Below are 26,538 nucleotides of genomic sequence, written 5' to 3'. Positions count from 1 at the left end.
GCCGGTGCCCCTCACTCCCGACCCACAGCCCCTGCTACCCCAGCCCTGGGCTCCCCCCTCTCTGCCGGTGCCCCTCACTCCCGACCCACAGCCCCTGCTACCCCAGCCCTGGGCTCCCCCCGCTCTGCCGGTGCCCCTCACTCCCGACCCACAGCCCCTGCTACCCCTGCCCTGGGCTCCCCCCCGCTCTGCCGGTGCCCCTCACTCCCGACCCACAGCCCCTGCTACGCCAGCTCTGGGCTCCCCCCGCTCTGCCAGTGCCCCTCACTCCCAACCACAGCCCCTGCTACGCCAGCCCTGGGCTCCCCCCTCTCTGCCGGTGCCCCTCACTCCCCCTCACCCCCCGACCCACAGCCCCCTGCTACCCCAGCCCTGGGCTCCCGCAGCTCTGCCAATGCCCCTCACCCCCGACCCACAGCCCCTGCTACCCCAGCCCTGGGCTCCCCCCTCTCTGCCGGTGCCCCTCACTCCCGACCCACAGCCCCTGCTACCCCAGCCCTGGGCTCCCCCCGCTCTCCCGGTGCCCCTCACTCCCGACCCACAGCCCCTGCTACCCCAGCCCTGGGCTCCCCCCGCTCTGCCGGTGCCCCTCACTCCCGACCCACAGCCCCTGCTACCCCAGCCCTGGGCTCCCCCCTCTCTCCCGGTGCCCCTCACTCCCGACCCACAGCCCCTGCTACCCCAGCCCTGGGCTCCCCCCGCTCTCCCGGTGCCCCTCACTCCCGACCCACAGCCCCTGCTACCCCAGCCCTGGGCTCCCCCCGCTCTGCTGGTGCCCCTCTCCGGCCGAGGGCACTGCCTGACCTTCTTCTGCAGGGCACAGTGGAAGACGAAGATGAACATGCCCTGGAAGGCGTTGAAGGTGGTGAAGAGATAGGCCATGACGATGGACTCCTTGTTGATGAAGAAGAGGCCAAAGGCCCAGGTGAGTCCCAAGAGGCAGAGGAGAGCGATGGCGCCCAGCGCCCAGGACCTGCAGGGGAGAGGCAGAGGGTTGTCCATGGCGCCCTCCACACACTTTGCCCAATGCTGAGATGCTGAGACGGGGTCACCCGTGCCCTGTCCAGCTGGGGCTGTGGCCAGTGCCGTGTGTCCCCAGCTCCCCTGGGGGCGGGGGCATCAGTGGGGGGGACCCCAACGCCTGCCGGCCCGGGCCTCACTCACTTGATGTTGTCCAGGCGGCTGGTGTCAGGCTTGAGCACGGCCGTGCTGCGGCTCATCTTGTGCAGCGTGATCATGAGGAAGAGCAGGTTGACCTGTGAGCGGGGGGAGCCGTGAGACCCCGGCTCTGCAACAGACCCGCCCCCTGCCCCCCGGCCCTCTACCCCTGCTGGCTGCGAGGCCTCCTCTCCCCCTACCACTCATGTAATCCCTCCCCCACTGCCCCACATTGGGAGGATCTGTGTCTCTGCCCCTCCCCCCATGACCCCTCTGCCCCCTCTGGGAGGGGCTGTGTCTCTGCCCCACTCTGAGAAGGGCTGTAGGAGGGTTTCTTTTGCTGTTTGTCTGAGCCCCATTTCTGTGAGCCAGGATATGGCTCAAATGGCCAATTATTCCCCGCTGGGGGTTAGTGGGTTCTAGGGGGGCTTTACCCAGGGACAGATCAGAGCCAGGGCAAATTGACTAAGAGCTCTGGGCTGGGCTGTTGTGGTTAGACTTAGGGGAGCGCGCCCCCTGCTGTGTGAGGGGCCAGTGACCCAGAGCTGGTGGGAGTGGCTGGGACTTCAGCGTTCTAGCCCTGGCTGTGGGAAGGGAGTGGGGTCTAGTGGTTACAGCAGGTGGGGCTGGGAGCCAGGACTCCTGGGTTCTATCCCTGCCTTGGCAGTGGGGATAATGATGCTGATCCCTTCCTGGGGGGGGGTTGCCTGAGGCTGGGGGAGCAGCCTGTCACACTGTGGGTGCTGGGGCATCTCTGCACTCCCCCGACAGCATCTCCAGACTCACCATGATAATGAAGGAGACGGGGCCGATGAAGCTCCAGATGAAGTAATTGTCCACTCGGAGCCAGCAGCTGTGGAAAGTCGGGGAGGGAGTGTTAGTTACAGACAAGCTGACTTGATGGCCCCCATGGGGGAGGATACCCAAATCTCCCTCACCCCTTCTGGGGCTCCCCGAAGAGGCTGGGCACTGCAGAGAAGCCCTCCCAACAGCTGTGGGGCACAAGGACTTCTCTGGATTTCCCCCATATGCTTCAGCACTCATGCCACATCAATGCCAGTGCCCTGACCCTGACCAGAGCATACGGGTTTCGGGGGTTCGGTATTTTCCTGAAGGACGGTGAAGGCTCATTGGATGGAAACACTTAACACATGTTGATTTGCATCTAAATGTATCTGTTACACTCCATTGGGCTTGCTAAGCAGGGCAATTCGCTCAATCTAGCAGAATTTATTTAAGCAAGTCTATAGCTTCATAGACTTCTTCATAGCTTCTTTAGACTCTTGCTCTTTACATTTTTGTATGATGTTAGAAAATGGTGAATGATGCATTTCTTATTCACCAGAGTCACTTTTTACTTGGGATTTGTGTCAAGCTGCCTTGGGCTGGAAATTGGAATTCAATTAAAAAGGAACAATTTTAAAATTGCTTAAAACTCCCTTAAACGTGCTGGGGAAAAAGTGAATTTCTCAAACCCTGGTTTGCATTTAAACCAAACCAATTTATTAAATGAAGGGACTATTATCTGGAGTTAATGAATCAAAGTGATTGTTGCTGGTCACCCTGAACGTTGAGATTTTAGAACTAATAGATCTCATCCTCTCACACTTGGTTTTATTCACAGATTGGAAAAGGAAAACAAGCTGTCCAGCATTTTCAGCTCCCAGTTGGGTTTTCACCTTTGAACGAACTGAGCTGAACTCATTGGATAAAATGCAAGGAAGGACACAGACGTGGCTACTGCTGTCATGAGTTGGTTTAGTTCTTCAGCAAACTCCAGTTCCAGGTGCTGAGCCAGTGTCTTCCACCAGTTCAGGGGGGTTGACTTTCTTTAAAGTTTGGCAGCAAATGTTTACTTCTGCCTATTATTGTTAGGCGTTAACATCAGTTTATCAAGTTCAAATTCAATTTTGAATAGTTTTGTTTTTATAGAGAAAGGGGGAATTAATTTCAAAATGAGATTTTAAACTTTTTTTAATGTCAATTTTTATCCAACCTGCCGCTGGAACTCACACTCATTGGTGTCATAGCTCTGCCCATCTGGGCACTCATGCCCCACCCACTAGCATTCATGCCTTCTTTGTGCCATAGCCCCACCCTCCACCACTCATGCCCCATTCCTATCTTAGTCCCACCCCCACCCCATCACTCATGTCTCATCAGTGCCTCAGCCCCTTCCCCTGGCGCTCACACCCCATCAGTGCCTCAGCCCCGCCCCCAGCACTCCTGCTCCATGAGGGCCTTAGTCCTGCCCCCGGCACTCACGCCTTGTCGGTGCCGTAGCTGCGGTAGTCGATGGCGGCGGCGATGCCCACCACAAGGGCAGGGAAGCAGTAGCCGCCCAGGTAGTAGTACTTCTTGCGGGAGTACTCGCTCTCGAAGACCTCCACCAGCATGAGGTAGAGGTGCACGCCCTCCAGGCACATCCAGGAGAACGCTGCCAGGAAAAAGTAATGCAGCAGCCCCGCGAAGATGGGGCAGGCGATCTGGGGAGGGGGAAGAGGGACAAGCGGGTTAGCGATACACACAGGGATCCCTCACCCAGTGCAGAGATGCAGCCGCTTCTGGGATGTGGCATGTGGGGGCTGTTTATACAGGGATCCCCCTCTCTGTGCTGAGATGCAGCCATCTCTGGGGTGGGATGCGGGGGCTGTTTATACAGGGATCCCTCACCTGGCGCTGAGATGCAGCTGCCTCTGGGGTGGAGTGCAGGGCCTGTTTAAGACCCTTACAGCAACACAATAATGAAAGATGGGACCCCAGAATGAAACTGCAGGGAATTTTTAGGAGAGGTGGGATAAATGCCCGGCCAGCCATTCCTGCAGCACAGCGCCTCCTAGCGCCACACCGGGGCCATGGGGTCAGCTGTGACGGCCAGGGCAGGATGCCCCCTTCTGGGCCCACCTCGTACTGCGTCTTGTCGATGCCGATGAGGAAGAGGAGCTCGGCGAGGAAGAGGCTGATGCAGAGGTTCTTGTGGATGGTGTTGCGGTCGGTCTGCAGCCCGCGCAGGAAGCAGAAGGTGGAGATGCAGATGGCCAGGCACACCAGCGAGATGACGATGCCCACCCAGGTGATCACCGACAGCAGCAGCTCGTTGATGCGGCCCTGGTACTGGGGCGGGAGGAGAAGAGGGGTTAAGACGGGCGCCCCCGGGGCTGCTGTGCTGTGGGGAAGCCCCTGCCCAAAGCCGGAGCTCACCCCAGCACCCTCCAGGCACCCCTCCTCCATCTCACCAGGGATCCTCCCCACTCCTGGCTCCCCCACATCCCCCCTGGGGATTCTCCCCCCTCCTCCTAACCTAGACAATTCAAAGATGCATCCCCCCCACCTCTGCCATTGCTCCAGCAATGCCTCCCCTCCCCTGCACCCTCCTTCCTCTTTGCTCCTTTGCTGACTCCCTCCCCCCCACGCCCCAGCAGGTGCCATCAGCGGGGATTGGAGCTGGGACGTTCTGCAACTTGAGCTAAAGGAGCAGTAGGCTGTTATCCTCCGACCAGCCACTAGAAGGGGACAGCGCACGCAGACCAATCACTGGGAGGGACAATGCACACAGACCAGCCGCTGGTGGGGAGGGACACAACACGCACAGACCAGCCGCCACTGGAGGGGGGTGGGGAGACACAGAACAGCAATGCGGAGGGGGGGGGACACACAGCGAGCTGAGCGCTGTGCGAGGAGATGCCCCCGATGCCTGCCCTGCCCCTGAGCCGAGGCCCTTACGATCTCGCGGTGCGCCATGAGCACGGCGAAGTTGGTGAGGTGGCTGCAGGCGCAGGTCGTGTGCGTCTTGTTGGTCTCCACCAGGCGGCAGCCCTGCGTCGACCAGTAGCCCATCATGGAGCGCTCCGAGTAGTTCCAGAAGGAGCAGTTGGCGTTGAAGTGGTTCTTCGCCTGTGGGGAGCAGCCGGGGGGGGGGATGCGTTAGTGACAGTGGGGGTGATGGGAGCTCGAGCATCACAGGGGACCCAGGGACGGGGGTGGGTGGGCATAGAAGGATGGAGGGACACACTGGAATTCGTGCGTCCAGATTCTCATTGAGAGCACCCCAGCAGCACAGCGCCTCCTAGTGCCAGGCTGGGGTGTGTATGGGGACAAGACACAGCCAGGATACTGGGGGCAGCGCCCCAGCAGCCCAGCACCCCCTGGTGGCCGGGGTGTGTCTCACCTCAAGGTGGGAGAGGGTGAAGATGACGGGGTCCATGAGGAAGACGCGGCTGGACTCCTTGTTGATGGAGGCGGCGATGACCTGCGAGTTGACGACCAGGGCAGGGCTGGGGGCGCCCGCCTCCCCGCTCAGCTTGACCGTGGCGTTCTCAGTGGAGAGGAAGAAGCCCAGGTTGTTGTAGAGGATGAAGACCACCTTGACCACCCCTGGGGAGGAGAGGGCGGCGGTTAGTGCTGCTCCCTGGGGTTCCCTCCCCTGGACCCCGGGCGGGGGCTGGCCCCCCTACTCACCATTGCGGCTGTTCTGCTTGATGGTTTTGGCCGAGAGTTGGATGGAGTTCTCGCTGGCGTACTCCTGCGGGAAGACCAGCTCCTGCACCTGCCCATCCGTGTTCAGCACCGTCACCTCCAGCACTGCGGGGGGAGAGCCGTGAGGGGGGGGTGCGCGTGCTGCCTCAGTGACACAGCCCAGCCGTCCCGCACACACATCGCACGCACACGCATCCGGCCTGCATCCGCATCCGTCCTGCACATGCATCCGTCCTGCCCATGCATCTGTCCTGCTCATCCATCGCACACGCATCCATCCTGCACATGTATCCATCCTGCATCCGCCCTACACATGCATCTGTCCTGTCCATGCATTGCACACGCATCTGTCCTGCATCCACATCCATCCCGCACATGCATCACACGCATGCGTCCTGCATCCGCATCCATCCTGCATCCGCCCTGCATATGCATCCGTCCTGTCCATGCATTGCACACGTATCCGTCCTGCACAAGCATCCATCCCACACATGCATACATCCTGCCTCCCCCCTGCACATGCATCCGTCCTACCCATGCATTGCACACGCATCCGTCCCATACAAACATCTATCCCGCACACGCATCCATCCTGCATCCACCCTGCACACGCATCCGTCCTGCCCATGCATTGCACACACATCTGTCCTGCACAAGCATGCATCCCGCACACGCATCTGTTCTGCACCCGCAGCTGTCCTGCACCTGCATCTCACACACAGACATCCGTGCTGCACACTCATCGCATGCACATGCATTCACCCTGCCCGTCATTGCACATGCATCTGTCCTGCACACACGTCCATCCTGCACATACATCACATGCACACTCATCCGTCCTGCACACACGTCCATCCTGCACATGCATCTGTCCTGAACACACATCGCACATGCATCTGTCCTGCACACACATCCATCCTGAACATGCATCACATGCACATGCGTCCGTCCCACACATGCATCCATCCTGCCCACACATCGAACATGCATCCTTCCTGCACATGCAGCCGTCCTGCATGCATTGCACACACATCTGTTCTGCACACACATCGCACACGCATCTGTCCTGCACATTGGTGGAGTTTGCTCTGAGAAGCACCAGCTGCCCCAGCCACCCACCAGACCCACCTTGCCATGCTGTGAATAGGGGCACCCACCAATCCAATCCCTGGAGGACCCAGGAATCCGGGCAAAAGGCCAAGCCCAAGGTCATCTTCCCCACCTGCCTATTGGTTCCTGCCTATTGGTAGTGGGGATATTGGGGTCTCTGCCACTGTGGGCAAGGATCGGCCTTGCGGACCGCCCTCCACCTCCCTAACCTTAGAGGACCCAGGCATCCAGGTAAGAGTCCTGACCCAGAATCAGCTTTCCCTTCTGCCTCTTGGGAACCAGGACGTTGGGGATACAAGGGTATTATTGGGGTCTCTGCCTTTTTGGGCCAGGATGAGCATTCCTGCCCCCCCCCATCACTACCCCCACTGATCCCTGGAGGACCCAGGTGTCCGGGTGGCGGCGATGTGTGGCCACTCACCCACATTCTGCCGGGTGGTGACGAAGCGCGCGGGCTCCTTGACGTTGTCGGCCAGCAGGAAGGCGCCCTCCTCCAGGATGTCCAACAGCATGGTGGCCGTGTGCACCTGCTCCGTGGCGTTCATGTCCTTCCATGATTCCAGCGCCTCGGGCCGCAGCAGATTGTCCACGGTCTCCACCACAGCCTGGGGGGCGGGCGGGTGTGACACGGCTCAGCCCCGCGCTGGGCCCCACACCCGGAGAGGGGAGCCGGGGCTGGGAGCCAACGGGGATTCTCAGACAGACTCCAGGTTTTCCTCGGGTGGGGCAAGCTCCCCTCTACAGCCAAAGCCCCTTCTCTCGCCCCCCAGACAGCCTGCACCGATGCCCCAGGGCATCAGAGCTACCCCTATCTCACCCGGAGCAACTGCTCTGCCTCCTCCCCATGCCCGCTTGGCTCAGGGCGAGGGGGTGAGTGGGTGTCTCTCCATGTCTCCCCAGGCCAATAGCTAGCCCTGGAACAGGGCATCCACCTCTGCCAACCTGGGGTTGGCAGACTGACAATCTTGCTCAGTCTCTAGAGTGTAGATGGAAAATTTGTTTTTATTTCTTGGGTAACAAATTTGGATCTCAATGCCGGCTACTAAGGTTGATCTCTATAAAAAGAAAAGGAGGACTTGTGGCACCTTAGAGACTAACAAATTTATTAGAGCATAAGCTTTCGTGAGCTACAGCTCACTTCATCGGATGCATTCAGTGGAAAATACAGAGGGGAGATTTATATACACACACAGAGAACATGAAACAATGGGTTTTATCATACACACTGTAAGGAGAGTGATCACTTAAGATGAGCTATTACCAGCAGGAGTGGGGGGAGGAGGTCACCAGAAGTCACCTACTACAGGACAGGCCCAACAAAGAAAATAACAGAACGCCACTAGCCATCACCTTCAGCCCCCAACTAAAACCTCTCCAACGCCTCATCAAGGATCTACAACCTAACCTGAAGGACGACCCATCACTCTCACAGATCTTGGGAGACAGACCAGTCCTTGCTTACAGACAGCCCCCCAATCTGAAGCAAATACTCACCAGCAACCACACACCCCACAACAGAACCACTAAGCCAGGAACCTATCCTTGCAACAAAGCCCGTTGCCAACTCTGTCCACATATCTATTCAGGGGACACCATCATAGGGCCTAATCACATCAGCCACACTATCAGAGGCTCGTTCACCTGTGCATCTACCAGTGTGATATATGCCATCATGTGCCAGCAGTGCCCCTCTGCCATGTACATTGGCCAAACTGGACAGTCTCTACGTAAAAGAATAAATGGACACAAATCAGACATCAAGAATTGTAACATTCAAAAACCAGTCGGAGAACACTTCAATCTCTCCGGTCACTCGATTACAGACCTGAGAGTGGCTATTCTTCAACAAAAAAACTTCAAAAACAGACTCCAAGGAGAGACTGCTGAGTTGGAATTAATTTGCAAACTGGATACAATTAATTTAGGCTTGAATAAAGACTGGGAGTGGATGGGTCATTACACAAAGTAAAACTATTTCCCCACATTATTTCTCCCCCCACCCCACCCCCCACTGTTCCTCAGACTTTCTTGTTAACTGCTGGAAATGGCCCACCTTGATTATCACCACAAAAGGGTTTCCTCCTTCCCCCCCCCCCCGCTGCTAATAGCTCATCTTAAGTGATCACTCTCCTTACAGTGTGTATGATAAAACCCATTGTTTCAAGTTCTCTGTGTGCGTATATAAATCTCCTCACTGTATTTTCCACTGAATGCATCTGATGAAGTGAGCTGTAGCTCATGAAAGCTTATGTTCTAATAAATTTGTTAGTCTCTAAGGTGCCACAAGTCCTCCTTTTCTTTTTGCGAATACAGACTAACACGGCTGCTACTCTGAAACCAGTTGATCTCTATGTCTGCTACTTCTAATCACTTACAATCGGTCTCCCTGTAGTTAACAAATCTGGTTTATATTTGACTTAAAACAGTGTGGTTTTGGTTGAAGTGCTGGGGGAATCTCAGCTCAGGTTAACAAGGGCTGTTGCAGATCCATTACTCTTTTGTTGGAGTGGTGAACTAATTAATGAGTTTGCACTGTCCAAGGGTGTCTTGAGCAGTATAAGATGGTATATTTCTGGGGTGCAAGGCCAGGGGCTGGGGTGACTGGCTGGTGCCTCTCTCTGTACGATTCAAGAGTGGCTCAGGGAGCATTCACGCAATCTTGCTGGGTGTGGGGCTCCACGTGCTGATGGCTGAGTGATCAAAGTGCCTGGAGGGGTTGGCTGCTTGCCACTGGCATAACTTTGTATGAGACAGCTCAGGTTGGAGAGTTAAGCGGGCACAGCGGTCCCACAGTTCCAGGTTGTACCCCAGGATCCCATCACAATTCCCCTCTCCCTCTGTGGTGTAAATCCAAAGTAACTCCATTGGGGCCAACTCCCCACTCAGTCCCCAGTTTAAATCTGGAGTAACCCTCCTGAAATCAGTTATGTTGCTGGCAACCCAGCGTAAGAGGAGGGCACTCTCAGGGCCGAGAACCCCGTAACTAGCTGCCTATCTGTGGCGGTTTCTCGAGGGCCAGCTGCGGGGCTGATTAGGGTTGGAACCCACCCACTCACCTTGATGTAGTCTTTACAGGTCCGCTCTCGCTTGTGCATCTGAAAGCGCCAGACACCCGGAACACAGCGCAGGGAGGAAAGCAGGGAACAGACAAGAAGGCAAGGTCAGGGCCAGATCCCAGCTCCGAGGGCCTGGGCTTTGATTCTCCAGGATACGTTCCCACCTTGGGGCCTTGGAGCCAAATCTGCACCAGATCCCTGCTAGCCCCAGTGTCAGTCACAGGTACTGGTCGATAACCATTGGGTAACTAGCTGACAGCGAGCCAATGCCCATGGGGTAACTAGCCAATAATGATTGAGTAACTAGCCAATAACTAGCCAATAACCATTGGGTAACTAGCTGATAACCACTGAGTAACTAGCTAATAACTAACCAATAATCATTAGGTAATTAACTGATAACCATTGGATAACTAGCTGATAACTAGAAGCAATGACCATTGGATAACTAGCTGAAAACCACTGAGTAACTAGCCAATAACTAGCCGATAACCACTGGCTAACTAGCTGATAATTAGTCAACGATTGTTCAATAACTAGCCAATAACCACTGGGTAAGTAGCTGATAATTAGCTGAGTGCAATGGTGCCTGTCGCCAGTTCCTGCTGGGACCCCTTGAGTGCGTAGGGGGCCCAGGCTTTCAAAAGCCAGCCGGCTGCCAGTGGCTGGTGAGAAGAACGACCCCCTGAAGAGGGCATCATACTGTGACCCAGCAGGCTGGGCCCCCAGCGACGGCGGGATAGCAGACCTTGCCCCAGCGGGATAAGGTCCTGAAGGAATGTCACCACATCATGGCGTCGGATGAAGAGTTGTCATCTCGTGATGTGACTCAGTGTCACAAAACCCGTCGTCATATTGTGACATAACGTAGGAGGCTCCAGTAGGAAGTCTCATGTCCCGATGGCATGTGATGACATCACAGAGTAGCACCCTCCCGTCATGGCACCATGTGATGACGTCACAGGTGGGCACCCTCCCATCACGGCATCATGAGATGACATCGTAGATGGGCACCCTCCCGTCATGGCACCATGAGATGACCTCACAAATAGGTGCCTTCCTGTCACAAAGCATGTCATGACATCACTAGTGGGCACCCTCCCATCACGGCACCATGAGATGATATTGCAGGTGGGCACCCTCCCATTACCGCACCATGTGATGACATCACAGGTGGGCATCGTCCTGTCACGGCATCATGTGATGACCTCACAAATAGGTGCCTTCCTGTCACAGGGCATGTCATGACATCACTAGTGGGCAACAGCCCATCACAGCAGCATGTGATGACATCACAAAGACCTCTCACATCGTCGTACATCATGATGACACCATTAAGAAGTCATGATGATATCATCATACAGAAACGGCCCCGCATGGGGACACCGCAGGGGTTGGCACGGAGGAATAGACTGGGATGTAGATGCCCTGAAGGGACCTTTCTCTGTGTGATGGGATGTGAGAGATGCCCTGGCATATGGGGCCGGGGGCGGGGTTCCATAGGGCTCCCCCTTAGGGTGTTACCCACACAGGCGCTGCCAGAGCAAACACAGCTTGGATGCCCCAGAGCTAAGCTGCACGGACACCTCCCTACAGCCTGTTGCCTGGCTAGCATTATCCTCATTTACAGGTGGGGAAACTGAGGCACAGAATGACGGCAGTGACTTGCCCAAGGTCACCGTGGGTGATAGAACCCAGGAGCCCTGACTCCCAGCCGCCCACACCTTGTTGTAGTTCTTGCCCGCCGACTCCCTCTCAATGGGGCGCAGCGCTTGCAGCTGGGCGTCCAGGATGTCCAGCAGCTGCTCCATCAGCTTGACAGAGGAGCTGACGTCGCCAGCGTAGATGGGTCCCCGTGTGTGCCGCGCCAGTTCGCTGGCGATGTTGGCCGCATTCTCTCCACTCTTGATCTGCCGGGACAAGGGGGAAGACACCCTGCTTAGCCCCGGGGAGCCGGGTGCCAGGCCCAGTTCTCCCCACACAGGGTAGAAGTGCCCCTTGCCCCGCCCCACAGGGTACAAGCGACCTGCCAGATCCCGTCCCATAGGGTACGAACCATGCTCTCCCCCCAGGCCCTCTGTAGGGTACAAGCCATGCCCCGGGTCCTACTCTGTAGGGTATGAGTGATGCCCCCCAGCTCCCACATAGGGTGCGAGTGATGCCCCCCCAAAGCAGAGAGGATAGTGTGGGGGGCACAGGGAGGGTGGAGGAAAGGGGGGGCAGCGGTACCTTCTGTGCCACCTGGTTGACCCAGGGGCTGGTGCAGTTGCTGAGGTCGGGGCCACGCGGGTTCCAGATCCCCAGGGCTGGCAGGCACTGGAAGGAGGCGATTCCTGCGGGCAGAGAGGGAGATGGGAGGCACCAGAGAAGGGGAGAAGGGAGATGGCCGGGGCCCCCTGTCTGCCTAGCCCAGCCCCTGATTCCCCAGCATAGGCAGGGCCCATCCACGCCCCCAAGGGGTACATGGGCTTTGGGGTTGGGGGCTGTGCTCTGGGGGGTGCAGTGCCTGAAGAGGCAGCAGTTCCCCCCTTTGTGTGGCCATGTCGCCCTCTAGGGGTCAGGCTGGCAGAGGGTATAAGGGCCCTGCTATAGCTATCAGTGGAGGGAGCACTCCCATAGCAGGTAGAAGAAACAGGGGTGTCGCCCCACCAGCCCCTGGGTCGTGGCTGCAGCCCTAGACTGACCATGGCCCCCTCAAAGCAGATAAGCGCCGCAGGCTGGCTCCCCAGTGCAGGGAAACCCCTGCTCCAGCACAGAGGGGCACGGCCAGTGAGATGTGGGGACGGAGCAGATGGGTGGTGGCCACGGGCTATGGCTGTGAAGTGCTGACCCCCCCAACCCAGCGCATTGGCGCCATGCAGTTACCACACAGCCCCATGCTGGCCAGCTCAGCGAGACAGGGACTGAGATGGGGAGAGAACCCAGGAGTCCTGGCACCCAGACCCTGCTGTAACTGCTTCAGCCCATCCCCTCCCAGAGATAGGGAGAGAACCCAGGAGTCCTGGCACCTGACCCCGCTGTAACCGCTACAGCCCACTCCCCTCCCAGAGATAGGGAGAGAACCCAGGAGTCCTGGCACCCGACCCCGCTGTAACGGCTACAGCCCACTCCCCTCCCAGAGATGGGGAGAGAACCCAGGAGTCCTGGCACCTAACCCCCCCGCTCTACCCACTAGACCCCACTCTCCTCATCTTCCCTGCTGGCCGGCAGACTCTGAGGGGGTCAATGCCCCCTGCCACTCCATCCCGCTGCCCCCCCCAGCTGCCCGTTACCTCTGGTGCCCTTGGGGCAGGGCCGCTCCACCAGCATGCCCTGCTGCGTGGCCGGCCACTGGACCCGTCTGACCTCCTTGGGCTCACAGAAGAGCTCGGGGGAGATGTGCTGGTTGGAGGAGGGGGGCTTGCGGGTGCTAGGGGCGACGGCCGTGACGGGGTGCAGCTCCGTGCCCTTCTGGTTGATGGCGCCAATGGGGTGGGTGGTGAGGGGGGCTCTGCGCACCATGGTGGTGGCGGCGGGCGAGGCCGTGGTGGTGACCGTGGTGGGCCGCACCGTGGTGGTGGTGCTGAGTGGCGTGGAGGTGACAGGGCCTGGGGGCGGGAGGAGGGACGTTAGAGACCCAGACACCCCACCTATGGCCCTGGGACCCCCAAGTCTCCCTTCATCCCTATGGCCCTGGGACCCCCCGAGTCCTGCTCCCTCCCTCCTGCCCTAGGAATCCACCAAGTCTCCCCCCCATGGCCCTGGGATCTCCGAGTCCCCCTTCCTCCCTATGGCCCTGGGACCCCCGAGTCCCCCATCCTCCCTATTGCCCTTGGACCCCCCCGATTCCTCCCTACAGTCCTCCCTACTGCCCTGGGGACCCTCAGAGTCCCCCTCCCTCCCTATAGCCCTGGGACAACCCCCGCCCGAGTCCCGCTCCTTCCCTACAGCCCAGGACACGCCAATCCCCCACCCACCTATGGCCCTGGGACCCCACTGAGTCCCCCTCCTCCCTCCCTCATGCCCTAGGAGCCCACCAAGTCTCCCCCATCACCCTGGGAACCTCCTGAGTCCCCTACTCCCTCATGGCCCTGGGAACCCCCCCCCAGTTCCCCACCCCTGCTATGGTCCTGGAAACCCTCTACCCAAAGCTCCCCATCCCCACGCACAGCCATGGGAACTCCCAACCTGGACATCCCCCTCTGCACACGCCTGGTTCCCCTCCCCCAGACACGATCATGCACAACCCTGAACTCCTCCCTCCCCTCCCACACACCCCTATTTCCCCCCTTTGCACACCTTTTGGTCCCCATACACCTCCTGGTAATCCCTCCCACCCTCCACCTGCACCCCTTCCACCCGCCCCTCTGGGCTCCACCCCCTTTTGACCCTTCCAACAGTCCCGCCCCCCCCCACACCTGAGACCCTCTCCCCCACCCAGGCCCCCTGATACCACATACCCAAGTCCCTCAGACACCCCCCCATGAGCCTGTGTGGGCCCCTCCCCATGAGATCCACCCCCCCCAGTGATGATCCACCACAATTTCCCTCCAGACTCCTCTACAGCCTCCTCTGAACCTGCCCAAATCCTACAGAGCCCCCCCATAACTCTGACTCCCTTGGAGCCCTCCACAGCCCCCTGCAAACCCCCTCACAGGATCCCCAAAACCATCCACCTCCTGAACTCCACACAGAGCTCTGAGCCCTCCTGAGGTCCCCAAGCAGCCCCCCAACCCCCAAACATCTCCAGCCAACCCTCCCACCGCTATGAGCCTCCTCCGTAATAGTCCCCAACCCCCAAGTTCTGAAGGGCTGTGCCCCCTCCTCCACCCAAGGAGAACAGACATTTGGGTTCCTGCACTGGTGGGGGCCGGGCTGTGACCCCACCATTGGGGGCGGCTCTTCTAGCTCTAGGGGTGCTGCCCGTCTTTTCCCTCCCTCACTAGCCCTGCCCCCCGAGGGGCTGGTGGTGCCCAGTGTGTGTGGGGGGGTTGCGCTCACCCGTGCTGGGGTCAGGGGGCCCGAACTCCAGGGCGTAGCGCACCACGAAGTAGTTGTTCCAGACGTAGAGCTGGTTGTCGCGGGGGTTGTAGTCCACGGAGGAGACGTACTGGTAGGGGTTGGGGAAGGCCAGCGAGACGGGCTCCTCCCGGTTGAGGTTGGTGTTGAAGGCGTAGTCCACCCGATTGCCGGCAGCCTCGCTGTCGTCATCCACGTAGACGGAGCGCACCACGTACAGCACCCCGCACACCATGAAGGCATTGGAGGCCGAACGCTTGTCATAGCCTGTCTCCCAGGTGCCCTCGAAGCGCAGGGTGTAGGGGTTGAGCTGGCTCACCACCAGGCGCCCGTTGTTGCCCTCGGTGGCGTAGATGACCCACAGCCCATTCTCGTCCACCGCCAGGTCGATGTCAGTCTTGCCCCCCCAGCGGTAGGGCGAGGTGTCGTGGTAGTTGGCCGTGTTGATCACCGTCTCACCGCTCTTGATGCGGGTCCGCAGGTCATACTTGATGATGTTCCGGGTCCGCTCCTTGTTGTAGAAGACGGCCCCGTCGTACACCACGAAGCCCGTGCCGTCCACGCGGTTGGGCAGGCGGTAGGTGGTGGTGTGGCGGGCGCCCACGTAGTCCTCCCACGAGGCGTACTCCGTCAGCGTGTCCGTCCGGTAGGGAATCCACGGCATGACGTAGATCCGGTCACCGGCTTGCAGGGGGTCTTTGCACCAGGCGCCCGACTGATGCTCCGATTCGTGGGTGGACGTGGCCTCCAGCACCTTCTGTAGGGTCCCCGGGCAAACGAATACTGGGGGGGTGGAGGGAGCAGGGAGGGGAGGGAAATTGGGGCAAGTGGGGAAGGAGGAAGAGGAGGATCAAGAGAGTGAGTGAGTGATAGAACGAGAGAGAGAGAGAGAGAGAGAAAGGAAGAGAGAAAAGAGAAGAAAGAATAAATTTGTAACAGGCTGTCGGCTGGAGGAATGAAAATCAACTCTCGGTTCCCAGATCAGCTGCAGTCATGGGTGATTCATCTCTGTTACTGGGCAGAGAGTGCTTGGGGGGTACTTTTTGGGGGGTGTGGGAAGGCTGGGGAGCATTGTGAAGGACAGGGGATGGAGGGGGAACCCAGATCTAAAGAAAGAAAAAAATTTGGAAGGGTGTGGCCTGCCCGATCTCAGCGTAAAGGCAGCGTGGCCACTTGCTCCGGAGAGCTGGGGTCAGCCGCCCCAGCTGTCGAGGGACCTGGCGTGGGCCTGTCCGGTCCTGCTGGAACCAGGTCTGGTTTCACAGCCAGCCCGAATGCCACGGGGCACGGCCGGGTCCCTGCCACCCTGCACCAGGGGCGATTCATTTACGCTGGCACAAAGTGCAGGTGAAATGCCACCGCGTCAGAAAGGCTGTCGGGAGGGGCAGACACTCGGCTGGGCAGGATCACATGGACTCCAATGGAGCAATGAGATCTGGCCCATTTGCCAATGACTGCCCAGGCTGCAGTATTCACAGAGTCGGGTCCCTGGCTTTGTCGGGCAGGGTTTCTTGGAGGGACCCCAGCTTAGCTCCGGTAAATGAAGAATGCTGGTGAAAAGTCAGCGAGCAATCTGCCGGTGGTTGGAAGGACCCTGCCTAGCTCTTAGCTGAGTCTCCCTCTTGCCTGGGAGTCAGGTCAGCACTATAATCTGCATCTTAATAGGTGGGGAAACTAAGGCACAGAGGAACAAAGTGACTTCCTTCAAAGGGAAGTCAGTGGAAGACCTCGGGATAGAACCCAGGAGTCCTGACTTCCAGCCGCTCCAATTTCTCCTCTAGGATTCCACTTCCTCGAGGATGTAGGAATAAAATCTAGAAATCCTGATGGCCAGCCCATGACCCTAATCACTAGGCTACACTCCCACAGCTGTGAATAGAACCCAGGAATCCTGCCTCCCAGCCCCCCCCCAACCACTAGACCCCACTCCCCTCTGGTTAACATTCTTCCAGATTCTCCCACTTTTGCCAGATATTCTTCAGATGAGAAATCCTTTCCCCTCGGAAGGTGGAATGGGCGGGTAATGGATGCGTCCCCCTCTAGCCCGTTCCTACACATTGATTGGAGTGACACCGATTTGGGGGTGGGGACACACAGTTGGAATGAAAAATAAGCAAAGCAAAAGATCCAACATTTTGCCAATTCAAAAGGAATAGCGGCAGAGCCCCGGTTGGGATCCTGTGTCCAGCTGACGTCTCGCTGGGTGTGGGGGGCTAAGGGGGTGTCCCATGGCCCTGAGGGGCAGGGAAGGGTTAGTGTAGAGCCCTGCAGAGAGATCCTGCCCCTTGGAAAGATTCTGGGATCAACAGCCTGTGAGGTTAGCAGATGGTGCCGGATTCCCTCCTGGGACGAACAGCTGATGGAAGGACAACAGAAGATCAAAGCAGTCTGGTCTGCTCCCCACCCCCAGCCCCAGGCCCCCCACGCTCCCACATCTCGCCCCATCCTGGACGCCTCTGGAGTGACCTTAACAGCCAGGTTTGATTCAGATCAGCATGAGTCATGAGAACTGGTGCACATGGGGTGGGGTGGTGAAGTGACAGCCGGGGGAGATGGAGTGGGTGGGGTGAGACAGTGAGCAGACCCCCGCCCCCGCCCCAGACATAACCTGGGAGGATCTTGGGTTCCGAGCCAAGAGGAAAAAGCTGTTAGCGAGGAAAACGGAGCAGGGAAGGTGGGGGGGGGGCAGGCGCGACCGTCCTCCGGGTGTGTCCGGGCAGCTGGAGAGAGGCTGGGGAAGAAAACGGGGGTGGGGTGGGTTAGTGCTGCAAGGAAAGAAATGAAGCCACGGGCCAGAGCAGAGGATCCGCAGCAGAGATCGCAGGTGCCGAACGTGACGGGATTGGACGCAAATCCCCAGGCGGCCAGAGGGGGAGACAGAGTCAACCGGAGGTGGAGTCAGTACGAATGGCACCACCTCCCTTGGGGGTGGGAGTATCGGGGGGGATCAAGTACCCTGTCACGGTGAGGCGGCCGGCCCTGGGGGCCTCACCCCCCCATCCGTGCCCAGCCTGTCTCCCATTTGCCTCCCCCAGATGGGGCCCATTTATCCCTCACCCGCTGCAGACATCACCTTGTGGCGAGGGGTGGGGGGGGGATGGGGAAAGGGCTGCGGCCGGCAGCCATCCCGGCATCGCCGGGGCTTGGAGGGGCCCGATCCAGCGCCAAGCGAATCCTCTGCTCTGGGTTTGGCGCGCAGGATGGGCCGAGTGCCCGTGGTGCCAGCAGGTTCCAGTCCAATTGGCTATAGCAAGCCGGGAGCCCTGCGCCCTGCAGCCACACGACAGGCTCTGGCACGTACGGCAGAGGGAATCTCCCGGCAATAATTCCCTGGCGGGCCCAGACTGCCAGCTACATCGCCCCCTGCTGGCCCCCAGAGGAATTAACCCCCGACTGCCTCCTGGTCACTGCACCTGCTGCCTGCCCCTTGCTGTGGGTGTTTGGACCGATGAGAATCACAACAGGAGCCTTTGGCAGGAGGGGACTGGATGACAGGACCCGGGGAGGTCTCTGAACCTCTCGAACCATGGCCAGTGCCCCTTCCCACAATGCACCTCTCCCAGGCTTGTCACAATGCTTCATTACCCACAACCTTGTGGGTCATAAATAGCCCTTTGCTGGGCCCAGGCTCCAACGAGCTCTGCCCTGTGACCTCACGTCCAACAACAGGGGAAAGGACTGAGAGAGGAAGGGACTTGCCCAAGGTCGCATGGACTTAGTGGCAATGCTGGGGGTAGAACCCAGGAGTCCTGGCTCCCAGCATCCCCATCTAATCACTTAGACATCTCTCCCCTCCCAGAGACAGGCACAGAACCCAGGAGTCCTGTCTCCCAGCCCCTCCTGCTCTAATCACAAAACAGTCTCCTGGAGCGAGGTTAGTGAATGGAGCAGACGGGCTGGGATTCAGGACCCCTGGGTTCCATATCTGGGTTTGCTGCTCGCCCTTGGGCCAGTCTGTCCATCCACCTATCCCCATTCACCGCCCCCCATCTCTCCCTATACACAGTATCTGTCTAGCTCAAGTGATGGACAACCCACCACAGCCTTTCGCCATTAAGCCAAGCGGTAATTCCTCATCACAGCTAAAAACAAGCCCTGTGTTTCCAGTCTGAATTTGCCCAGCTTCAGCTTCCAGCCGCTGGCTCTTGCTTTGCCTTTGTCGGGGAGACTGACCAGTCCCCTGCTCGCTGCCCGTGGCTGTGATGGAGTCACCTCGGCCCGGCTCTCCCATAAGTCTGGAGCTGAAGCTTCTCCACGCTCTCGCCAAGGCAGGTTTCCAGGCCTCCAGTCATCCTTGCATCTCGCCCCATCCCCCTTCCTCTTTTCAGCGAGGCCCCTACAACTGGACACAATGCCCATTGTCCGCCCCACCAACGCCGCCCCTCTATTCACCCATCCAACCATCTCCATCTACCCCTGTACACGCCCCTTTATCCCCATCTCCCTGTACATACCCCTCTATCCACCTAGCTCCGTTTCTATCACTGTACATGCCCCTATCCACCTATCCCCATCCACCCCCTACTGATCCCTGCACACACCCCTCTACTCACCTATCCCCATCCACCCTACTGATCCCTGTACATACCCCTTTATCCACATATCCCCATCCACCCCCTACCTATCCCTGAACATACTCTCTAGCCATCTATCCTCATACACCCCCTACCGATCCCTGTACACACCCCTCTAACCACTTATCCTCATACACCCCCTACCAATCCCTGTACACACCCCCACCCACCTATCCCCATGCATCCCCTACCTATCCCTGTACACACCCCTCTAACCACCTATCCCCATGCACCCACCTATCCCTGTACACACCCCCACTCACCTATCCCCATACGCCCCCTCCCTATCCCTGAACATCCCCTCTAACCACTTATCCTCATACTCCTCCAGCTATTCCTGTACACACCCCCTCTATTAAGCCATCCACAGACAGCCTCTACCTATCACTGTATATGTCCCTCTATCCAACCATGCCCATATTCCCCCCATATACCCTTGTACATACACCTCTATTCGTCCATCTCTATACACCCCCTACCTATCCTATACCTATTCATCCATCCCCAGACTTCCCATCTACCTATCCCTATCCCTGTGCACTCCCCTGTATGTACTTATCCCGATACACCCCACCTCTCTATCCACCACCCTCATTCCCCCTGCTTACTCCATCCATCTCCATACACCTCACCCCTCTACCTAAGCTCTATGGCCCCATTCACACAGTAGCTGAGCACCTCACAATCATTAATAGATCAGTCCTCCCACTACATTTGTGAGAGGCAAGTGCTATTATTTCTTAGTTTCTGCTGTGGATTTGTACAGCGCCTGGCATGATGGGGCCCTGGGCTGTGATTGGGGCACTTGGGTGCTACCCTCACACAAACCAGAGAGACTGAGGGATTTCCCCCGTCACACAGGGAGTCTGGCAGAGAGCTGACTCTGGATCTTGAGCCCCTAACCGCTGGGCCACATTTCCTCCCTGGCTCCGTCCGCCCTAAGTGCTATGATCAAGTCACTGCTGACCCTACTCTGTGCTCAGGTGCAAACTCCCATTTAATTTGGAGGATGGGGGAAAGCTGGGGAGATGGCAATCTACCTACTCCAGACACCCCTCTAATCTAATCTAATCTAACCTAACCTAATCTAATCTATATATCTATCTATTCCCAGGCAGCCCCATCTAGTCCATATTCCAGCCTTACCGACTCAGTGGGTCGCCTCTTTCCTTTTGACAGCCTGATCCAGCTCCCTGCGCCCCCCAAAGGGCAAAGCATGGGGCTGAGGTCTGAGCTAACCTGCTCAAGGCCCATCCCCCCCTGCATGGAATCATTACAGCCGGGGGAGGCAGGTCCCAGCACCCGCCCACATCCCTCCTGCATTAGCATGGCCAGTGTGTCCATTGAACCCTGACGGGTGTTACACACATGCACACGCACACGTGGGTCTCCAGCCAGGATCCAAGCCGGGGTTCCTCTGCCAGCACAGAAAGTCGTTACCGAGCTGGGGACGGCGGCAGGGCTGGGGGGGGGGGAGCCTGGTAGGACGAGCTGGAGTGGGACGTGGGACCTTTCCCCCTGAACCTGTGAGCTCCAGCTGCGGGGACCCTCTGGGCTCATCCTCATGCCCTTGGCAGCCCTGGGCCTTTCCCTGCTCTCAACCCCACCTACCCGCTGCGCCACCCCAGAGGGGCTCCCATCCAACCTGCCTCATGCATTGCCCAGTTCCTGCCAGCCAGGGGCAGCAGAGAGACAGGGATGCATGCCTGGGGGAAGAGGTTTCAGAGTAGCAGCCGTGTTAGTCTGTATTTGCAAAAAGAAAAGGAGGACTTGTGGCATCTTAAAGACTAACAAATTTATTTGAGCATAAGCTTTCGTGAGCTACAGATGCCCGATGAAGTGAGCTGTAGCCTATGAAAGCTTATGCTCAAATAAATTTGTTAGTCTCTAAGGTGCCACAAGTACACCTTTTCTTTTTGGGGGAAGAGGGGAGATGTTCCTGCCTTTGCCATCCCCTACCTGCTCCAAGGCCAGTGCTGGGGATGCCCTCAGTTCTTGATGTTAGCCAGCAAGCGCTGGTTCCTCTGAGGCAGGGGTAGGGGGGCAGTTCTGGAGTGTTTGAACCTGCTCTGAAATTTGTAACCCGCCCACTCCTGTCTCAACCACCTGGTGCCACCCTCGGCCCACCTTTGCTGCCCAGCTTCCCCAGGCCTGGGGTAAACCCAGATCCGGAGCTAGGGGTAAATCGAGGCCAATGCTCTGAGAGTCGAGGGAGAGCTGCACTGGGGGATGCAATCAGAGAATGTGTATGCATGGGGACCTATATTGCGATGCATGTGCTCCCGAGTATGCAGGCGTGTTTGCATGTGTGTTCCTATGTGTGTGCATGGGCACGCATGGGTATTTGTGTTCCAGTGGGTGCATCTGTGCTCACCTTTTGGTGTGTGTGGCCGTGTTCCCACATGCATGCATGTTGACATATGTGTGCAGGGTCTCCTGTGTTCTGTGCATGCACATCTGAGTATGTGTGTGCGGTTGCATGCGTTGCCCTCTTGTTGCACAGGCCATGGATGGATAAAGGATCTACAGCTAGTGCAAACCAGCAGAGTTGCTCTTTAGCGCGGGTGCTGGAGGGTTTGGGCCATGCTGCTACTCAAGGATGGGGGGGCTCTAGCTCCAGCTGTGTGATCTGACCCCATTCCTGTCCCACTCTGGGTGATTATAGACTCCTCTCTGAGACTCACAGGTTCAGTTGGGCTGGCCCCACAGCCCAGGCTGGGGGCTGGTGAGGTAGGATGGATGGAGGGCTCCTGGCAGGAGGAGGAGGAGAAACACATTGTTAAAGATGGGGTGAGGGTGGGTTAGCTGGTTTCTATCCCTCCAGGGCGCACAGGGGATGGGAGTGGGCTGTCCACAGTCTGAGCCAGCCAGGGCCGAAATGGACAAGGAAGCAATCAACTTAAAACAAACAAAAAAAGCCACATCAGGAGGTTTTTAACGCCCCAGAACCATGGGATCCTTGCTGGACCTGTGGGAAAAAAGCATGTTTAGCCCCCCAGCAAAAATAAATATATATCTGCCCCGCCCTCCCCTCCCCAGTGCATTTGGAAATACAAAATAAGCCGAGAGAAAGAGAGAAAAACATGGATTGGAAAGAATCAAGCCTGGCTTTTTTTTTTTGCTGTTGTCTCTTGAGTAATTATCAATTTGTTAATTTACTGGCTTCCTACTGCGGCCTCTGACAGCCCCAATGCTCGTTAGTAAAATCTCGTTTTCTCCCTGCCCTGGTACTTACGTTAAACTAGAAACCTCCACAAAGGGCTGAGATGGTCAAATTAAAATATATATATATATATATATATAAAATCAATTGCATCCCCGCCTCTTCTGGCAATAACAGATCGAGTTAAAGACCCTGAGTGCAGCTTTTGCTTAATTTAATTTCTTTTAACAGGCAGGAAAAAAGTAAGAAGAATCCCAACCCCTGGATTTATCGGAAGAAAAGAAATAAAGGAATTAAAAAAAAAGAATAAAAAGAAATAACATAAAATTCCATATTAAAGTGGTTAGTAAAACCAAACAAATGTACCCACCAGATTACTATGGCTAGTGTTAAAAAGCTGGTTTATATATATATACTTGTAGACATAAATATATATATAAACAAATCGGGGTGGTTTTTTTAGTTGCGCGTCATCTTGTTAGCATAGCGTTCCAGGGGTTAACAGAGAGGACAAGCCGGGAGGAATGAGACAAAGTCAAAGAAAATGAAAGTGGGCACTTTTAGGAAAAGAACCCAAGAGGTTTAGGAGCTCCTGCGTGGAGGTGTGGGAAAGAATTCTGAATCGGCACTGTGGCAAAGCAGGTGCTTAACTTTAAGCATGTGCTTCTGTTCTAATATTCGAAGTCTCCTTGTGTATCATTAATAATAAATAATACTACTGGTAATGAGATAACTTTCAGTGGGAGTGAAAGTCCCCTTGATGTCATGGGGATTTACGCACAGGGTCAGGCGCTGTCCCAAAGAAGGGATAGCTGCACGCCCATGCTGGACGAATGTACGCACCCAAATCCGTGGATATCCACCCTGCCCCTGGCCAAATGCCTGGCCACGAAGGAGAGTGAGTCAAAAAGCGAATTTGCCGATTGAAATCAAATTGATGGCATTTTTAAAAAAAAAAATCAATCAATAAGCCCATCTGACCCGTCAGCTCCCTCCCCCCTCATATTAACCACGTTTTTTTAAAATTCCATGTTAAGGGGTGGGGGGGAAAGAAGGAATTAGGAAATAATAATTATAAAAAAGAGACAGAACCGAAATCAAGAGGAGAAAGAGAAAGCCGGTGACTGAGGTAGATACCCAACTGGTTGCCATGGAAACATGAACAGAGGAGCAGAGAAACTCAGTTGAATGATTAAAAAAAGACGGAGAGGAAGCCCCCAAGACTAGTTCCCCTGAAGGAGGTAAAAAGTCGAGCAGACATTAATGGTTGCCCCCCCCACCCCCCCATGAGCAGGTGAGCCAAGGACTCATGGATCAGACTTTGGATTCCAGTTTGGTTACAAAAATCCTTTCCAGATTGGAGCTGGTGGCTTGTATTTTGCATCGGGCACGTGGCGAAAGGGGCCTGTATTTTAGCTAGGGAGGCCAATTGGAATTAACAAGACCAGAGAGAGAAAATTGGGGGGGGGGTGGGGGGGAGAGGGAAGGTTCTGGGAGGAAAAAGGAAAGTTAGGAAAAGAGGGGTCGGGGTAGGATCAGAGGAGGTGGAATTCACATTTAATATGGCCACAGAGAATATAACAAGGTGTTAGGTTTAGGGGGTCAGGGGTAATGTTCTGTTTACCTTTTTGTTCCACTTCTACTTTAAGCATCGGAAGAAAGAAGAAAAAAAAATAGATTGAAAAAAAAAAGTGCAAGGAAAGGAGAAAAAAAAAGAGAGAAGAGATTAAATTGCTTTTCCCCCCGCCCCGAAGAAACCTTTTCTTTATCGCAACTTTTTCCGCCCCACCCTTCCGACCCCCATTTCAGAGCCCACCCCCCGCCCTTTTTAATTGTTAAAATTGTTGCTTGTTTTAGGCAAAGAGAGAGAGAAAAACGTGTGTTGGATTTTTGTTGGAGGATTTTATAAATCAGGTTTGATTTGTTTTTAGGATTCAATGGGTTTTTGCTCCAGCAGCGACGCCCTTGGAAAGAGAAACATCAAGAACTCCCCCCCGCCCCAATGCAAATAATAAAATAATAAGAAATGTTGCAACAACCCAAAATTATAAGAATTTAAAAAAAACAACAACAAATGCAAAACTCTGAGCACCCCAGGAACAGAAAGGACAGTAGGAGATAGATAGGGATGGACAGATGGATGGCTGTGTATGGGGATAGATAGATAGATAGATAGATAGATAGATAGATAGATAGATAGATAGATGTGTATGGGGATAGACAGATAGATAGAGGGGGTGTATGAGGATAGACAGATTGATCGATCAGTCAAAGGAACCAGGATTCTGGGATCTCAGCTGAATTAAGAGGCCCGGGTGGCCGGTAGACATCTGCCCCCACCCTCAACTGCTGATCTTCTGTTGCTTAGCTTCAAGCTGACACCAATACTTTCTTGTCAATATCAGCCCACTCATCACCCTTGATCTAAATGGGTGTATTGCCTGGTCTGGGACATGCAAGAGGTCTGAGTAGATGATCAGATCTATCAAATCTATATATCCCCATACACCTCATCATCTATCTATCTATCTATCTATCTATCTATCTATCTATCTATCTATCTATCTATCCCATAAGAACAGCCATGCTGGGTCAGCCCAGTGGTCCAGCTAGCCCAGTGTCCTGTCTTCTGAGAGAGGCTGGTGCCGAGTGCTTCAAAGTGAACTAAGAGAACAGGACAATTATCAAGTGATTCATCCCTGTCATCCAGTCCCAGCTTCTGGCCATCAAAAGTTTACTTTAGAGACACCCAGAGCATGGGGCTGTGTCCCTGACTAGCTTGGCTAATAGCCATTGATGGACCTGTCCTCCAGGAACAACTCCAATGGCTTTTTGACCCCAGTTATACTTTTGGCCTTCCCAGCAGCGCGTTCCACAGGTTGACAGTGTGGTGCTTGCAGAAATACTTAGGGTTGTTTTAAACCTGCTGCCTGTTCATTGCATCGGGCGAGCCCTGACTTTTGTGCTCTGTGAAGGGGTCAATAACACTTCCCTAGACACTGTCTCCGCACCAGCCACGATTTTACAGCCCTCTATCAGATCCCCCCTCAGTCGTCCCTTTTCCAAGCTAAACAGTCCCAGACCCTGTTAATCTCTCCTCATACGGCCGCTGTTCCATCCCCCTGATCATTTTTGTTGCCTTCTCTGCACTTTCCCCAGTCCCGATATATCCTTTTTTGCAATGGGGCGACTGGAACTGCAGGGAAGATTCGAGGTGTGGGGCCACCGTGGACTTATACACCTCGCGCTCTCTCCATACACCCCCACTGCCTGTCTATCTAGCCCCATACTCCCCACCCCCATTCAGCAACTCTGCACAGTTCCTAGGCACAGATCCATTACACCCCTAGGTCCCTGTCCCAAAGCTCCCCGTCTCTCACTCCCATATGTGCTGGGAATCCCAGCTCCCTTTCTCATCACCTTTAAAAGCTCCTACCCCACTGAGGAAAACCCCCTGTGCTCTGTAACCCAGGATCGTTTCTGTCATAATTGACAGGCCTGCCCCCCATCCCCTGCTCAGACACAGCCCTCCCATGACCCACTGCACCTTGACCACACTCCATCGGCTCCTTGCTCTCTGATGCCTCCACCCTGTGACGATAATTCCTGATGCTTTACAAAGGCGGTCAGCATCCTAACACCCCCCCACCCCGTATACCAGTGGGGAAACTGAGGCACAGAGCAGGGAGGCAACCCCTCCCAACTCACCCAGAAGAGCCAGAAATAGAGCCCAGCAATTCTGCATCTCAGTGCAGTGCTCTCGCCACTAGACCACACTGCCTTCTTGATCCTGTTAGCAGTGGACAGTGCCCTCCTAGCTCAGAGCCCACAGAGCTCTCAAATGGCTGCCTGAGTCCACTGAAAAGCCTGGGGAAGCAGCACAGAGCTCCATCGAAATCCAGGGGTCAGTGTGAGCAGCACCGGCCGCGGCGCTGTGGCTTGTTTGTGCCGAGAGCTCTGGCTCCGATTAAATACAAATGACCTTGTTTTTTAACTACACTTT

General features: G+C 56.2%; 1 protein-coding gene across 7 annotated transcripts in view; it reads right to left on the bottom strand.

Moving 5' to 3' along the window:
- Positions 1-26,538, bottom strand: part of ADGRL1 (adhesion G protein-coupled receptor L1) — a 106,046-nt gene that overhangs the window by 11,652 nt on the left and 67,856 nt on the right. For 3 of the 7 annotated variants that reach the window (XM_038378361.2, XM_038378364.2, XM_043506819.1), the window contains exons 5-19: positions 24,160-24,177; positions 14,781-15,581; positions 13,073-13,387; positions 12,030-12,133; positions 11,525-11,710; positions 9,801-9,839; positions 7,166-7,349; positions 5,617-5,739; positions 5,327-5,532; positions 4,882-5,052; positions 4,063-4,272; positions 3,424-3,644; positions 1,945-2,011; positions 1,165-1,256; positions 805-973 (exon numbers count right to left, since the gene is read on the bottom strand). In XM_038378361.2, the coding sequence (XP_038234289.1) occupies positions 805-973; positions 1,165-1,256; positions 1,945-2,011; positions 3,424-3,644; positions 4,063-4,272; positions 4,882-5,052; positions 5,327-5,532; positions 5,617-5,739; positions 7,166-7,349; positions 9,801-9,839; positions 11,525-11,710; positions 12,030-12,133; positions 13,073-13,387; positions 14,781-15,581; positions 24,160-24,177 (2,906 nt within the window). The remainder of the gene's footprint in view (positions 1-804; positions 974-1,164; positions 1,257-1,944; positions 2,012-3,423; positions 3,645-4,062; positions 4,273-4,881; positions 5,053-5,326; positions 5,533-5,616; positions 5,740-7,165; positions 7,350-9,800; positions 9,840-11,524; positions 11,711-12,029; positions 12,134-13,072; positions 13,388-14,780; positions 15,582-24,159; positions 24,178-26,538) is intronic. The other 4 variants (XM_038378362.2, XM_038378366.2, XM_038378363.2 and 1 more) reach the window with 2 other exon arrangements.

The sequence above is a fragment of the Dermochelys coriacea genome, chromosome 20 (genome assembly GCF_009764565.3).
Source record: "Dermochelys coriacea isolate rDerCor1 chromosome 20, rDerCor1.pri.v4, whole genome shotgun sequence".
NCBI lineage: Eukaryota > Metazoa > Chordata > Testudines > Dermochelyidae > Dermochelys > Dermochelys coriacea.
Note: the sequence above shows the minus strand (reverse complement) of the source record. Positions and strands in the feature narration are given on the sequence as shown.